The sequence below is a fragment of the Channa argus genome, chromosome 14 (assembly GCF_033026475.1).
Source record: "Channa argus isolate prfri chromosome 14, Channa argus male v1.0, whole genome shotgun sequence".
NCBI lineage: Eukaryota > Metazoa > Chordata > Actinopteri > Anabantiformes > Channidae > Channa > Channa argus.
Genome location: NC_090210.1, coordinates 6,492,346 through 6,506,636, shown reverse-complemented (window position 1 = coordinate 6,506,636; position 14,291 = coordinate 6,492,346). Strand labels below are relative to the sequence as shown.

The following is a 14,291-nucleotide window of genomic DNA, read 5'->3' as shown; positions in this document are numbered from 1 at the left end:
AAAAATGTGTGTAGGTGTTATACTGAAAGTATTGAAGGTATTGATACTGAATCAGTGAAGACATGTATCCTGCAAGAAACTCTCCCCCAGAACATTAGCAATCTGGTTCAAACAACAGCTGGGTGACTGACAGAAATAACCAAACACATGACTTAACAGGGGGATTGAGTTCAGAGCAACCAGAATGACCTACATGTATGTCCTTTTTGGAGTTGAACAACACAGTAAAGTTTTGCTGGATGACTGAGGTGTCCCATTTTTGGATGAAGCTACTGATTCAAGAATGTGACATATATCACGTCTTTGTAAACCTTTAAGACCTTTCATGTCCTTTTAGGCAATGCGTCTTACATCACTAACACATTTTGTGGATTTAATTTTCCCAAAAAAGCGCTCAGTGAAATATAAACACTTATGGTTTTCAGGTATGTGAATTGTATAAGGGAGTAAAATGTTGGCCCTCCGGGAATTGTTTGAGCCAATCCAGTCTGTCATTGGGAAGGTGTCAGGATACACTCTGCAAAGACCAGCAGTAAATCTCAGGGCTGAAAAGGATAGCGTGCTTTGACTGCAGAAACTCAACGGAACTATAACCAGGAGTTTTCTGTTACATCCTTGTAGGTTTGCTTTCAATTTTAACTCTTTTTTTGTGTGTGTGTGTGTGTGTGTGTTTGTGTGTGTGTGTGTGTTTGTGTGTGTGTTTGTGTGTGTGTTTGTGTGTGTGTTTGTGTGTGTGTTTGTGTGTGTGTTTGTGTGTGTGTTTGTGTGTGTGTTTGTGTGTGTGTTTGTGTGTGTGTTTGTGTGTGTGTTTGTGTGTGTGTTTGTGTGTGTGTTTGTGTGTGTGTTTGTGTGTGTGTTTGTGTGTGTGTTTGTGTGTGTGTGTTTGTGTGTGTGTGTGTGTGTGTGTGTGTGTGTGTGTGTGTGTGTGTGTGTGTGTGTGTGTGTGTGTGTGTGTGTGTGTGTGTGTGTGTGCGTGTGTGTGCGTGTGTGTGTGCGTGTGTGTGTGCGTGTGTGTGTGCGTGTGTGTGTGCGTGTGTGTGTGCGTGTGCGTGTGTGTGTGCGTGTGTGTGTGCGTGTGTGTGTGCGTGTGTGTGTGCGTGTGTGTGTGCGTGTGTGTGTGCGTGTGTGTGCGTGCGTGCGCGCATTGGATGCTTACATCCAAAGGCAGCTCTTACCTTTGACCAGACGTAGGTGATGTTTTTCACAAGTTAATTGTCTTATTATGTTTTAAATTGCAAGGTTGCAAAGAATTCACAGGGACTTTGTTAAATTAATTGTTGTGATCTCAAGCAGAACCTGAACTGAGAGGGAAGGATGCTCAGTTCTGGCTGACAATAGAGAGGTAGATACCTATGGGGAAATATGGGGAATGGGGAAGAGTAACCCAACTTTGTGGGAGGAAACTGGAGTAAACCACACAGCCATGCAGAAAACATGCAAACTTCACATAGGAAAGCAGTTACCAAGATGACAAACTGGTTCTAACCCGTGGCCTTATAACAACAACATGAGATTATCTGAATATTCTTGTTAGATACACATATTATATATATATATATATATATATATATATTTATTACTAGACATGCAGGAAACTCCCTGTATAGTTCATAAGATATTATATTTTATGAACAAAACAAACAGCAGATATTTACATATACATTTAGTCATTTAGCAGAGTTAGGTACAAGGCAAGCTATTTGTTTAGCATTTCAAGCATGAAAAAGTGTGCTTCACTGCTAGGATCTGCATGGAACTTTTATAATGCAAAATGCTAAAACGCAGTTAAATGAGGGAACAAGAAGGGAAGAATTGCAGCACACACCCACATGATGTACAAGTTAGTAACATTTACTTAACAAGCAACATAAACCAGTCACACCAGATGAACCAAAGAATGTTCCTTTCAACAAACAACTTCCTCTATACGGGAGAAAAGGTCAAGTGCAAACAGTATTACTCATGTTGAAGGATCTGAGTCTACTAAGAAGTGTGTGTGTGTGCGCGTGCGTGCATTTTCCAAAGCCCAACTATGTACTGACATGTGGACTGGTCCTTCTAGCTCTGATGAAAATAAACTTTACGTAAATAAATTGTATTTTGAGGTCCACTACTCTGTATAAGTAGACAGGTGGCTGGTCTGAACACAACAATTAGAATTTCATTAAATTAAAGCTCAAACCTAATACATTTTTAAATAAGGTGCCATTAATGCACCATCTGCCATTTGTTGTGATGAGTAACATTCTTGTTGAAATTGTCAGAAACAATTCCTCAGTGTGTTTGTTTTTCTAAATTCCAGGGACTCTAAGGGGCAACACACCAGGGAACTGGAAAATCTGGGATATGATGGTGTAGGAGTGGGAGGAATGTAGAGGAGAAAAGGCACGTGTGTGTGTGTGTGTGTGTGTGTGTGTGTGTGTGTTTGTGGATGGTTGACATCAGAGCTGCGTCTTTGCATGCTCTAGAGAGCAGGACATCCTGTGGAATTGTTCTCAGCGAGGCCCGAAGTATGCAAAGCAGCAACCTCTCACTTCTCATTAGTCTCAGTGAAATGTTGGCAACACATTTGTGTGCTGCCATACAAATGTTAGGGAGGAGCAAGGGAATGAGTGCTAAAACAAGGAGGACATGATCTCCATCATAATCTGCAAGACTCTGAGTTAATTGACTGCCTTAAATACCAGGAAATGTCAGGAAAATATCAGTGTGAAAACAGCTGAAGAATAATCACATGAATCAGGGAAAAGAAAACAAAAGCAGAACATGAAAAAATGCTGCTATTCACAATTTGCAGAGTTTGGTTGTTTTTAGACACAAAAGACACAGACAAACGGTAAATGTTCTCATTCAGGAGCATGCGGAGAGGAGTGAGTAGGGGGTGAGGTAAGGGAGCAAGGTGATACGGGAGTGGAGTGACTCATGCTGGATAAAGAGGGGGTGTTGTGGGTGCAGCTATTTTTAGCTGCAGCGAGGATACACATTTTAGCTGCATTTCTCTCCCTTTCTACGTCACTTTACTCGAAGCCGGTGTTTTTCACTGTGCAAGTGACAGGTGCAGCCTGATATCCTGTGGTGGACCAGTGGTGGACCAGTGGTGGGACATGAATACTGAGCAGCTGATGACGTCAGAGACTGCAGAAAACAGAGGATGGATGCATCCTGTGGACGCCTCCCTCGAGTCTATCAGCAACAGAGTTTCACACCTTCAATAGACGTGCATGTTATAAACTGATCAGGGTGTTTTTCAAAAGGGGAAAGAAAGGAGTAACAGCAGAATATGCTTTAAAATTTAGCTTTACTTGAAAATATATGTTATTATGGTAATTTATATTTTGGGCCTTTAAAAATACCGTATCCTTAACTAGAATTTTCATCTCACACCTGGTCAAAATAAAAGCACAGTTGTGCAGCTTGAAACAAGTGTAGAAAATTACAAAATCTTTATTTCATTTAAAAAGCTTAAAACGTCCCAAAATATGCAGGAAAATAAATTTTATTGTATGTAATTGAAAATACACATGGGCCTCTTTAAACACTAAACACTAAATAATACAAATTTGAAAAAAGAAAATAAGAAGGTAATGACTCACTCAAATCGCCCAGCGCTCATTATTTTGATGTTTAGAAGGTCATCCTGCTTATACTGGTTTTAGAAGCAGTAGTTCAGGCTGCACAACTTAAAGTGGGTGACACTGTGTTTAAGGTTACAAATATACAGGTGAGTTAGTGTTTGTTGTTATTAGTAGCTGTGTGATAACGTGAAAACGTAAGACAATAAACATGTAGATCGGTTAGGTAAGTCATTTCAGAGTTACTATAGAAATTATCAATGACTTACCATAGAAATATGTTGAATTATGTCAATAATCATTTAGCATTTAAAATCTTTACCGTTTTATTTCATTGAGTAGTCAGAGATTTTGACATGACGAAATCCTGAACACAATGTTGCTATGCTGTGGAGATTGCATCACTTTATGAATGGTAAGGAACGAACTATTCGGGGGCGGGGGGAAGCCGTGTGGGGGACGAGCGTTCTAATTGGACAATACAGTGCCGGGCTTGTCACTGATTGGGTCTATGTTCAGGTGGGCGGCGCTTACTCAGACTGCGTTTGGGTGTTTTACGCTCAGTGGAGTAGAACTGCGCCTGTCACAGTGAGAAAGAGAAACTGTTACTGCTTGTTTTGGTTATACCGTCATATAATCGTACTTTTTAACATTTAAAGATGTTTTAAAGCGTTTACTGAGGTATGAAGACAAACATCGCATTGAAAAACAGTGTCGCATCGTGCCTTAATTTATTCCAGCGACAAAGGACTAATCCTTTCATGGTGAGCTGAAGAGAGCAGCATAGCGGCGATCTCTGTAGCTTCACCCTGGACCGGTGTGCGGGCTGTGGGTTTGGGTTGTCCACTATTCAGTCCACGATGCGTTTGTCCATCACTTCGACCACCGGCAGCCCGTTGGAGCTCATTGTCCCCCGAGGAGAGACTGTTGAGGACCTGAGGACACGTATCTCCCAAAAACTCAGAGTGCAAACAGACAGAATCGTCCTCCTGCATAACGACAGGTGGGTTTATTTAGACTAACTGTGGACATTTCTGTTTTATTGCAGATGATGAAGTGATCTCTATATTGTAAATGATGTATGAATTAGGCCACTGACCACAGGGAAGCTGCTTGATTTCGGTGTAGCAGATGACAGCAAAGTGACCCTGGTCCCCGTCATCGAAGCTGGTTTAGTAGTAAGTTAACTACTGCACCTCCAGTTTTTACTACCAACTACCTATCATTTCTGCACACTTTACGTCATGGTGATCACTGTTTTGTTCTTACTGCCTTAGTGCTCCACTAACAGATCTGAGAGGTCTTTGATGGACGTTTTGGAAAGTCTAACAGAAGACCAGGTGAGAGTTTGGTTTCATTTCTGTGCTGTAAATAATGAGATGATTAGTTTTTAGGCAATCCAGTAAGAAATTTGAAAATCTTGCAGTCCAACATTTACTCTGTTGGTTTACCACAAAATCTTTACTTAGAATGTACAAATGTTTACCACATCAAAACCTGTTTTTAATACTGTTAATATCGACATTCACTGATTTTATCTGTTAGTTATATTTTAATTTATTATTTTTGTTTGTCCTGTGGAGAATTTCACAAGATACAATGTATTTCTGCAGTCCAATACATCCATGATTTCTTTGTTCTGTGGAGCCCTGTAAACAGACATAGTAGCTGCTCTCCTCTTTAACGTTTTTTAAAGACGGAGCTGTCTTCCTGTTTGCTTTAAACCACTCTTGCTTTTCTCAACCAAAATCAAAGATGACTGGATTTTTTAAAATGATAATTCTATGATTGCGGTGTGTTTGTCATGCAGATCACCGACTTCCTCTCTGGGCACTCCCCTCTGACCATTAACGTGGGAATTGGTGCCCACACGATGTATCTGCAGCTCCAGCTCTCAGCACAGGATGTGAAGGAGCTGCAGCAGGATGCAGAAGTCCGAGTTGAGAGCAGCGGCCAACACAAAGCTGGCCTGCTGATGCCTGGCAGTCTGAGCCATCCTGACTCAGCCTGGTCTTCCAACAACACAACAGGATCCACTACCTCACCCACTTCACAGACCTCTCCTCCGGCCCTAAACACTACTGAATCTACATCCCCAGTCAAACCTAGCATTCAAAGACACACAACAGCCTTTAACTCAGAACACCCCACCTCGCACTCATCCACTTCTGTTCCTGTTGTAAACTGCCACCAGTCATCTCTGCATAAATCCTGTGCTCTTCACTCTATACACACATCTCCCCCACTTCTGTCAACCTCTTTTTTACCCTCCTGTTGTCCACACCCAAGCTGTCCAGTACAAGCAGCCACACCGATTTGTTCACCTGCTCCCAGTGGCCACAGTATTGGACCCCTGAGCCCAACACCAGCCTCAACTTTGACAAAGGTATCCTTAAATATTCTCCTACAACATCAACAAAGTCATGGCTTCACTATTATGTGTTGTCAGCATTATGTATTGCAAACTGCAGGACAAACCACCTGAGAGTTAAAAATGTCCAGTTTTTAATACATCTAACTGTGTTTCCTCTTCATTATGACTGCTAAAAAAAGAGACATACCTTTCTGTTTTGTTTTACAGAGCAAAGGTCCTGCCTCCCGCTCCACTGCAGAGACATACAGGAAGCCAGGGGCGGTCATAGACAGTTTAGTGAACCACTCTCCGGGCATCTTCTCTGGGACTTTCTCTGGTAAGGATCTCGCTCCGTGTGTGTGTGTAAGTGTGTGTGTGTGTGTGTGTGTGTGTGTGTGTGCAATATGGAATGAAGATGACAACAGATCACAATGCGAAATAGTGGCAGGAGGTGGAGGATACAATGGAGACAGAGGATACGGTGATAGTGGAAATAGTGTCTGTTTGTCATGTCAGCTTCCCTCTCAAATGCCTCTGCTCTCTCATTTTCCTATTAGGCACCCTAGCTCCTTGCAGTCAGAGCAGCATCAGCCATCCTCGACGGGGCATCTCTATCATTCTCCAGATTCTTAGTGACCTTCTCAGAGCTGCCTCCAACCACCAGGGGACTCCACCCACCCTTCTTCATTGCAACAGCCCAACTTCAAGCCTTCCTGTCAACTCAGTGCTCACAGCAAAGGACACCAGCAGGGAAAGCAGCCAACTACAGGTGACCCAGAGGGTAGAGCACTGCAATAAACATTCAGGTCAGCCTCAAGTTTCATTTTACAATTTTGGTAGGGGTAATAACAGAAGGTAATGTGTGTTAAATCTGCCATACATTGCTGTTATGAAGCTACGTCAGGGACAAGGATGGGAAAATAACAACTAAAGCATCTTGAATTGCTGTTTGGTTGACTTGACTTTGCTCTGCTTCCAAAAGCAAACAAAAAGTGCCATGAATACAACAAGAATTTATTTAACAGCATGTTGTGATTTCCTCTCTGTCCCTTAGGTGAGGAGAGTCACTCATTCCACTCATCCACACAGGAGAATCAAACATTGCACTGTAAGCTAGAGCACCTCCAGTTTCTGATGCATCAGAGACGTCTTCGCAGACGGACTCGCAGGAGCTCACACCTCTCACAAGCATCTCACCCGTACCAACATCAGCATCGTCCCTAGTTAGATCCGCTCACTGTGAATGCAGCTTTCTGATGAGTGAGGATGCTTCCCCAGAAGGAACAGTGTTTTTGAGAGGGAAGTGATTCTTTGCTATTTTTACACTCGTGTACTGAGCATTTAATGTATTGTATCTGAGTTTGTTTCACTATGACAATAGCTCTCACTGTTATAGCGTTTAGCCTATGTCACAGAAATGTCCTGTTTACGTTACACATCTTGGTGTCTTGTACTTGTTGAATGTTTAAGTGTTCCAATGCCTTAACTTATATGTATTGAATGTAAACTATGTTTCGTGCTGTGCAGAGTACGGTCCACTGAAATATTATGCAACATTAAAATGTAAACACAAAGAAGATTGTATAAAAAGAATAAAGAAAAAAATTAAAATGTTTGTGTGTTTACTAAGATGTGATTGAAACAAATGCCAGCAGTATTTAGCAAAAACGGATAGAACCAAGTTATATTGAATTTTAATATTTGGAATCCGGAGGTGACGTCAACACTGGTTATGTTTATTTAAACTGCAGGACGCAGAGTATAACCAACAGTGAAGTCCAACCAGCCTGAGTGCCTTCACTTCCTCCTTGACAGCACCTGAAATGTTTATCTATTAGGCTGATGACTTGTAAGGATCACTTTTAATGAGTTGGGTCTTTCACATGGACTCGTCACAGTAACTGAGTGAGACAAAAAATGATTGTAGTAGCATGTTACCAGTGTGACATGCTCTGGATGTACAATTAGGTACTTTTTAATATTTGTAATAGTATTTTTGAAAATGTCTGACATAACTGTGTGAATGTGAATATTGTGAGGCTAAAATCGTGTTTGATGCAAACCTGTTAGTAGATATTTATTACTGTAGCATTTAACAGACCGTCTTTCGATCAGATTTACTCTCATTCTCCAAAGCAGCAAAAACAAAAGATTTATTTTGACATTTGACATTTTTGTGATAAACTACTTGGGATCGATCTTACAAGCTAACTGGTTATTAAATTGAAAGGATAATGTATGAGCCAACTGTGGTTTTCTCTGTTTTTGTTTATGTTGTGTATTGTAAGGGTAGTTAATAACGTAATATAACTGCCTTTGAAATTTGCCTTTTAAGTTTTGCCTTTGAAGTTTACCTACCACTGGTATGTTTTACCAATGTCGTAGACACAATGTTATGAAAAGGTTTGTTTCAAGAGTAGTTCAGTTCAGCCTTTGGAAAGAAGAGACAACTATAGGAGCTACAAGGAACAGCTAATAGATTTAAGTTCGGCTATTTGAGTTGACAGAAATAACGGACTACGAGGTCGTGGGGAGCGCAATGAGGTAGAAGTGAGAGGGTCAGTGTGTAGCTGTGGAGCTACATGGTTTCTTCGCTTGTTCAGTGGAATTGATTTGTGAACGTGTTTGTCAAAGTATAAATTGCAAACGTGTACTGTAGAATTACTCCGTTATCAGCTAAATTGAGAAAAGCGGAATTCAATAAATGTTCAGTGTTCGTTACACAGCGATCTCTGGAGTGGATAATTGTTAGACCACCGGATACGAGTAAGATCGCCTCTATATATAATTTGTGATTTTGTCGCTAACCTATATAAAGATTCATTGATGCACTATTGGTGTAGTTTTATGCATTTACAAAGACACATTATTATTCAGATCTATATATTTTTATGTCTTAAGAATGACCTTTTTCAATTGTATAATTATGTTATGAGCTCTCTTTGGTTTTAACTCCACCCAGTACAGAAGGTGGCGCTATATACGTGGCATGTAATTTGGTGACCGACAGAAGAAGAGCCAGCCGCAAGAGCCTTAAAAAGCGGGCGCTGTGTACGTACTCTCTCATTCGACCTACAGCTCCGCGTCTCAGCGTCTGAAATATCTATCACAGCGAAAAGGTATGTTGGTTCATTTTGGTTGAAGGTAACTTGATGTGTTTTATCTAACGATTCAAAGCTGTATATAACACGTATGCTGTTGTGTGGGTTTACATGTATAACAAAAAAAAATGTTACTGCACACAATTGTCTTTTTAAATGATGTTTACCATTCAAACAATATTCACCAAACTAAAATTGTGAATCAGATGACGCTTAAAACTGTGTGAGATATTTTTTGGCCTAATTTCACCAACTAGAGCGGTTATGTGAAGCTGGACATGCGGCCTGTACTAACATTTGAAGCCATCGTAAATAGCGTATGTGGTAGCGAAACAAAAGACGAAGCCGCATCTTGCTGCGACAAAATGGCGCCGAGGGAAAAAAAATGCTAACTGTGCTACCACGTTTACAGGCCTGAGGCCTAGCCGTTAATTCTACTTGCGTCTATCGTCGATTGTTGCCAAATTATATGCTATGGACATAATTTTGCCTTAAACATTTTGTTTAAAACGTTGTTGAGCAGATTGATAATGTGTGTGTCGTGATGGTCTTATTTTACAAAATTCCAACTGACCTACTTTCGCGGCTGCATAGGCCATGTCAGCCATGTTGTTTTAACAAACGTAATGTGTTTTAATGTTTTTCTTTTCTTTTTTCAACGCTCAAGATGTCGGACGAGGGAAAACTGTTTATCGGAGGACTGAGCTTTGAGACCAACGAAGAGTCTCTCGAAAAGGCTTTCAGCAAATATGGAACTATTGAAAAAGGTAAGTTCCGCCGGGCTATATTTTTATTAAATAATGTGTAACCTTATTATATGCAAATATATTTTTTTCAATACCCCTTTTTTCCTAATGCGGTTTTTCTACTCCCTTCCGCCCTTAGTGGATGTGATCAGAGACAAGGAGACAGGACGATCCCGCGGTTTTGGGTTTGTGAAATACGATAACGCAGAAGATGCCAAAGATGCACTGGAAGCCATGAACGGCAAGGTACGTTAACACATCATTGCCATCATATTCACATGTTAGAATCTACACTTTAACCAGAGAATGGAGTTTTTTTTTTTTTATTTGGTTAATTACAGTTTTGTACATAATTTGCATTACCTTGTTATAGCAGTGAACATTGTGCACATGCATTTACAACTTATCTATTTTTGAAGACTCTAGATGGCAGGGCTATTCGTGTGGATGAAGCAGGAAAGGGTGGACGTTCTAGAGGAGGTTTCAGTTCAGGCCCAAGAGGTGGTAGATTCAGCGGGTCCCGGGGAAGAGGTGGCCGTGGTTACCCACGAGGTGAGAATTAATCCTTTCATATATAAACCATGATTTCTGTAAGGCCTGCCTACACCCTGCCCCCAAACACACACACTTTTTTAAAAACTTTGTCTCCTGTATATGTTTTAAAACAGGAGGTGGAGGATACAATGGAGACAGAGGATATGGGGATAGGAGCTATGGTGACAGAAGCTTTGGTGGTGGGGAGAGGAGCTTTGGTGGTGGTAGTGGTGGATACAGGAGTGGAGGATACTCCTCAGGAGGAGGAGGTTACAGAGAAAACAGGTAAGACACTGATTTTTTTTTTTTTTTAATTCATTCTCTCAAATTCCCTCAGTATACTAACTTTTTCTTTCCTTATCCACAGAGGTCAGGGTGGCTATGGTGACCGCTCCGGATCATACCGGGATGGATATGACAGCTATGGTAAGCAATAATGATATGCATTTCCATAGTGTATGTAGCTTTATGTTGGGGCTGTTATTTGTAATTTTGGATGAAAGTGTAAGTTAACTTTTAGACATTCAGTTTACTTTAAAACCAGTTTAAATGTTTTGTTGTAGGAAAATGGTCTATGGTAGGCTGAGAGTTTATCTTGTAGCAGACATTAAACACTGAATTTAGCCAATTTTGCAGCCCCAGCATATAGTGTATTGTATCAGTTTTGTGCCCAAGTTGATTCCCCTCTGTTCAATTGTCAAATTTTGCCAGCCCCTGCCCTACAGTGACAAAGCGGCTGGCAAAGTATTTCAGACACTTCAGCAAATTGAATGTTACCTACTCCACTGCCGCTCGTATATTCTGATGGAGCCCCTAATGCAACAAATGAGGGAGGGTTTTTGGACTGTCTAGTTGGGTTGAAATGGATGTTGTGAAACTCCAGTGTTGGAACTTTCAGTGTCTTTACCTGTGTGCCCACTTCTTATCCTCAGCTACACACGAGTAAACATCTCCCTGATTCAAGATCATCACTTGGCTGGCTGTATTTCAAAGATGCGCTCCTCAAGACAAACGTCCACATGTTACTGTTGACCTTTTAGTTGTGTAGTTTTGTTGTAGTAGCTCACGCATCTTAAGAAGTGTAGCAATGAGTTTCGGTCATTCCTTAAACCATGTTACAGATTACAATTCAGGACTACTTGATTGGGCATCTCAATTCCTCAAAAGGACACTTGTGAACTAAAAGAAATATGTAATCTGATTAGTACTGTAAGTCCCCAATTTAGGGATCAGGTCTCTCCACATGGGTTTTCGTTGAACAGCCACTACATAACTGTAGACTGTGTCCAGCACGTTAAAGTGTTGCCTGATGTGACTATTATAGAATTTTTCTTTTTTTTTTGTTAACCTATTAAAATATCCAAATGGGGGCTTGCTTTTTGTTAAATTGTCAGTTTTCATCACTGACCCTACCTCCTGCTAGGTTTTAAACTCGGTGAGGAAAGATCAGTTTACTCTTAAACAGACTTGTGAGGGATTTTATGCTAATTCTTTTTACTATTAAAAAAAAAAAACCAAAAAAAAAACTCAGCTGAGGCTCCTGTATGTTCAATTTCCCAAAAGAGTGAATTCCTTTCAGACTGGTGAACTACACATCCGAAGTGGCCGGCTGTTCATGAAGTTGCAAATTGCAGCATGCTACAGTCTGTCCAAGGTATCTTCTGTGCTCTGCTCAACATCTGCATTTTAAATGTGCTGTAAAATGGACTAATCTTGTTTAAGTGATCGAAAAATGTAACTTCGTTTCCCCAAAGTAACCTCAACCGGGAACAGTTTTGTACTTTATGTTCTTTGTATGATCAACATTTTTTTTTTTTTTTTTTTTTTCCTTTTGTCAGTTGGCTTCATGGAGCCTATTAAACAGAATGTGTGCAAAATCTTGATTCCTTGCCTTTCAAAACTTCCACATGGGGAATAACAGCTGAGCTCAAGGCTTGTTACTGCGTGAGATCTAAGTCAACTGCTTAGAGTAAACATGGATGTCTCTGAGTTGGATTTAAAATTTGGATTTAGTTTACGTTGACTGCTACAATTCAAGAAATTATATATCCATGAATGTATGGTACGGTTAGCAAATGTTTAAACGAGGGCCCTGGTGCCTAGAGAATTCTGTACCTTCTCAGAATTCAGATTATCCAGATGTATTGACAAGTATATCGAGGTTGAACTTTCAAATGGCACATAAAAATGCTGGGAACACATGGGCTGGTGTCTCGTCATGTTAATGCTTCATTACGTTCCAAGAGTCAGCTACTTCAAAAACCTTTAAGTCCTTGGAGAGTGAAGTGTTGCGCCTACCAACAAGTGCTCATCAGCGATGAAAGCTGCTCTCTTGGCTAGATATGTGGAGAAAGTAGGCCAATGCACATGAGGTAAAAATCTCCTTTTGCTTTGCTCACATCCTTCAAACCCAGATCTCATTGTTTCCATGAATACCTTCAAGTTAGTTGCTGTTTTGTTTAATCCTCTACTTCAGATGTCTACAAGTATGCAATGGCCTATCCTCAGTTCTGAGTTTTATTTTTTTTTTTTTTTTACAAGCCCATTGAAGAAAATGTTTCTATGAAGCTCCTGGATGTTAATGCTCCACCAAAAGTCCACCAAAAACATTGGCCTCTTAAGGTCCTGGGTAGTATTGTCCTCAGTCCACTTCTGTTCACTGCATTAGTCCTCACATTTGCTCCAGTTATGTCCCACATCAGTCCTAAGGTGTCTAGACTACTTAGTTTTTCCTTTGTACACTTTTACATAAGAATTTTCAGACTGAATAGTGTTGCATGCTTTTGTTATAAGTCAAATGTTAGCTGCCAGACCTAATCAATCTTCGTCTTTTCTTTTTTCTCTAGAATGAACTGAGTCTTCTGGATCTCTTCACATTTAGAATGTGGTTGTTGAGAGCAGTGGCAAATGCAGGTGCAGCTACAAGGTAAGTTGAGCATCTGTGGTTTTGGATCTGGCACAGTTAGTCTTTCTAGGTACTTTGAGGTGATTGTGTTTTTGCTTTGGTTTCAGGTCCAAAGTGCAGTGGCTACAGGAGAGTGACCTGCCAAGATCCTGCCACCTGAAAGTTTATGGCAGTTGTAAATAACTGCCTGACAAGCACCTATGTTGAACTATGGTTGTGGGTGAAGGTCATATTAATTCAGTTGAATGGCAAGATGACAAAGCCATGTGGCCTAGGAACAGACTAATTTTCCTGGATTTCCATCTTTATAAGATTGCCTTCAGGTAATGAATGAATGTCTAACAGTCATACTAAGCTAATAAGTTCCTCCAGGAATTAGCAATGTTGCAATTGTAATCTGTTTGTTAAATTGTAGTTGCCAAACATTGCAGGGCACATTACAATGTTTTCAGATAACCTGTCCTGAATCAATCATTGAAAAATCAAAGGTCAAATCCTTAAGGGAATGGTTAATGTATCTAGATGTTTAATCATGATTGTGCTATTTGATAACTTTTATTGCTAATTTTACAAATAAAGTTGAAAGTGACGATCAACTGCACAGTGTTTTGTAACATTTACAGAGTGAAACAAAAGTTTTGAAAAGTTTTAAATCTGTTAAAGTACATTTAAGTAAGCTTAGATCACTTTGAGCTTGCGCAGTGCACCCAAGAACATCTCGGCGTGTTCAATATAGACAACAGCCACACATTACTTTTGATTGTTTCAGTTTACAGCCCTTGGTGAAATTTTTTAGAAACTGCAACATTGGCTAGTGCTAAAGCAACTAATACAAGCTCTCAAGTACATGACATGAGTTAGCAGCAGGTAGGGCAGGGATAACTAGTAAATAAGCAGTGCTGTCCCCCCAAGGAGTATCTGCTCTAGTATTGCATCCTAAAGTTTGAAGGGGCACTTCAACAAGCTAAGTTGGTGATTATAGGTAATAGACATTTTATTTGCTGTTAAATTATGTACCATCTAAGCACTATTGTTTCCCCCTTTGGAGTTGCTTTATCTGGGAGCTGGTTTATACCCCTT

At 40.4% G+C, this 14,291-nt stretch overlaps 2 protein-coding genes and 1 long non-coding RNA gene across 8 annotated transcripts; 2 read left to right on the top strand and 1 right to left on the bottom strand.

The window, feature by feature from the left end:
- Positions 1 to 1,618: 1,618 nt before the first annotated feature.
- LOC137098522 (uncharacterized) lies at positions 1,619 to 4,045 on the bottom strand. 2 transcript variants are annotated; one of them, XR_010910617.1, is made up of 3 exons: positions 3,842 to 4,045; positions 3,594 to 3,695; positions 1,619 to 3,206 (listed from the first exon to the last, which is right to left on the bottom strand). It is a non-coding gene; the product is annotated as an uncharacterized lncRNA (long non-coding RNA). The 2 variants fall into 2 exon arrangements; XR_010910616.1 differs by having other exon boundaries at positions 3,895 to 4,045.
- Positions 4,046 to 4,159: 114 nt separating this feature from the next.
- On the top strand, positions 4,160 to 7,540 carry LOC137098519 (midnolin-A-like). Of its 3 annotated transcripts, none has more exons than XM_067474815.1 (7): positions 4,160 to 4,575; positions 4,663 to 4,750; positions 4,850 to 4,912; positions 5,383 to 5,958; positions 6,154 to 6,262; positions 6,483 to 6,694; positions 6,980 to 7,540. In XM_067474815.1, the coding sequence occupies exons 1-7, from the start codon at positions 4,433 to 4,435 to the stop codon at positions 7,040 to 7,042; spliced, it is 1,254 nt and encodes a 417-aa protein (XP_067330916.1). In that variant the 5' UTR covers positions 4,160 to 4,432; the 3' UTR covers positions 7,043 to 7,540. The 3 variants fall into 3 exon arrangements, with proteins under 3 accessions (XP_067330916.1, XP_067330915.1, XP_067330917.1); XM_067474814.1 differs by having other exon boundaries at positions 4,162 to 4,575; positions 6,483 to 6,731; XM_067474816.1 differs by having other exon boundaries at positions 4,439 to 4,575; positions 4,677 to 4,750; positions 6,483 to 6,731.
- A 1,347-nt stretch (positions 7,541 to 8,887) lies between these two features.
- On the top strand, positions 8,888 to 13,807 carry cirbpa (cold inducible RNA binding protein a). Of its 3 annotated transcripts, none has more exons than XM_067474818.1 (7): positions 8,888 to 9,044; positions 9,694 to 9,793; positions 9,912 to 10,018; positions 10,192 to 10,324; positions 10,441 to 10,591; positions 10,674 to 10,732; positions 13,153 to 13,218. In XM_067474818.1, exons 2-7 carry the CDS (start codon positions 9,694 to 9,696, stop codon positions 13,155 to 13,157), a joined length of 555 nt encoding a protein of 184 aa, XP_067330919.1. In that variant the 5' UTR covers positions 8,888 to 9,044; the 3' UTR covers positions 13,158 to 13,218. The 3 variants fall into 3 exon arrangements, with proteins under 3 accessions (XP_067330919.1, XP_067330918.1, XP_067330920.1); XM_067474817.1 differs by lacking the exon at positions 13,153 to 13,218 and adding an exon at positions 11,239 to 11,832; XM_067474819.1 differs by lacking the exon at positions 8,888 to 9,044 and adding an exon at positions 13,319 to 13,807 and having other exon boundaries at positions 9,759 to 9,793; positions 13,153 to 13,232.
- Positions 13,808 to 14,291: the final 484 nt, after the last annotated feature.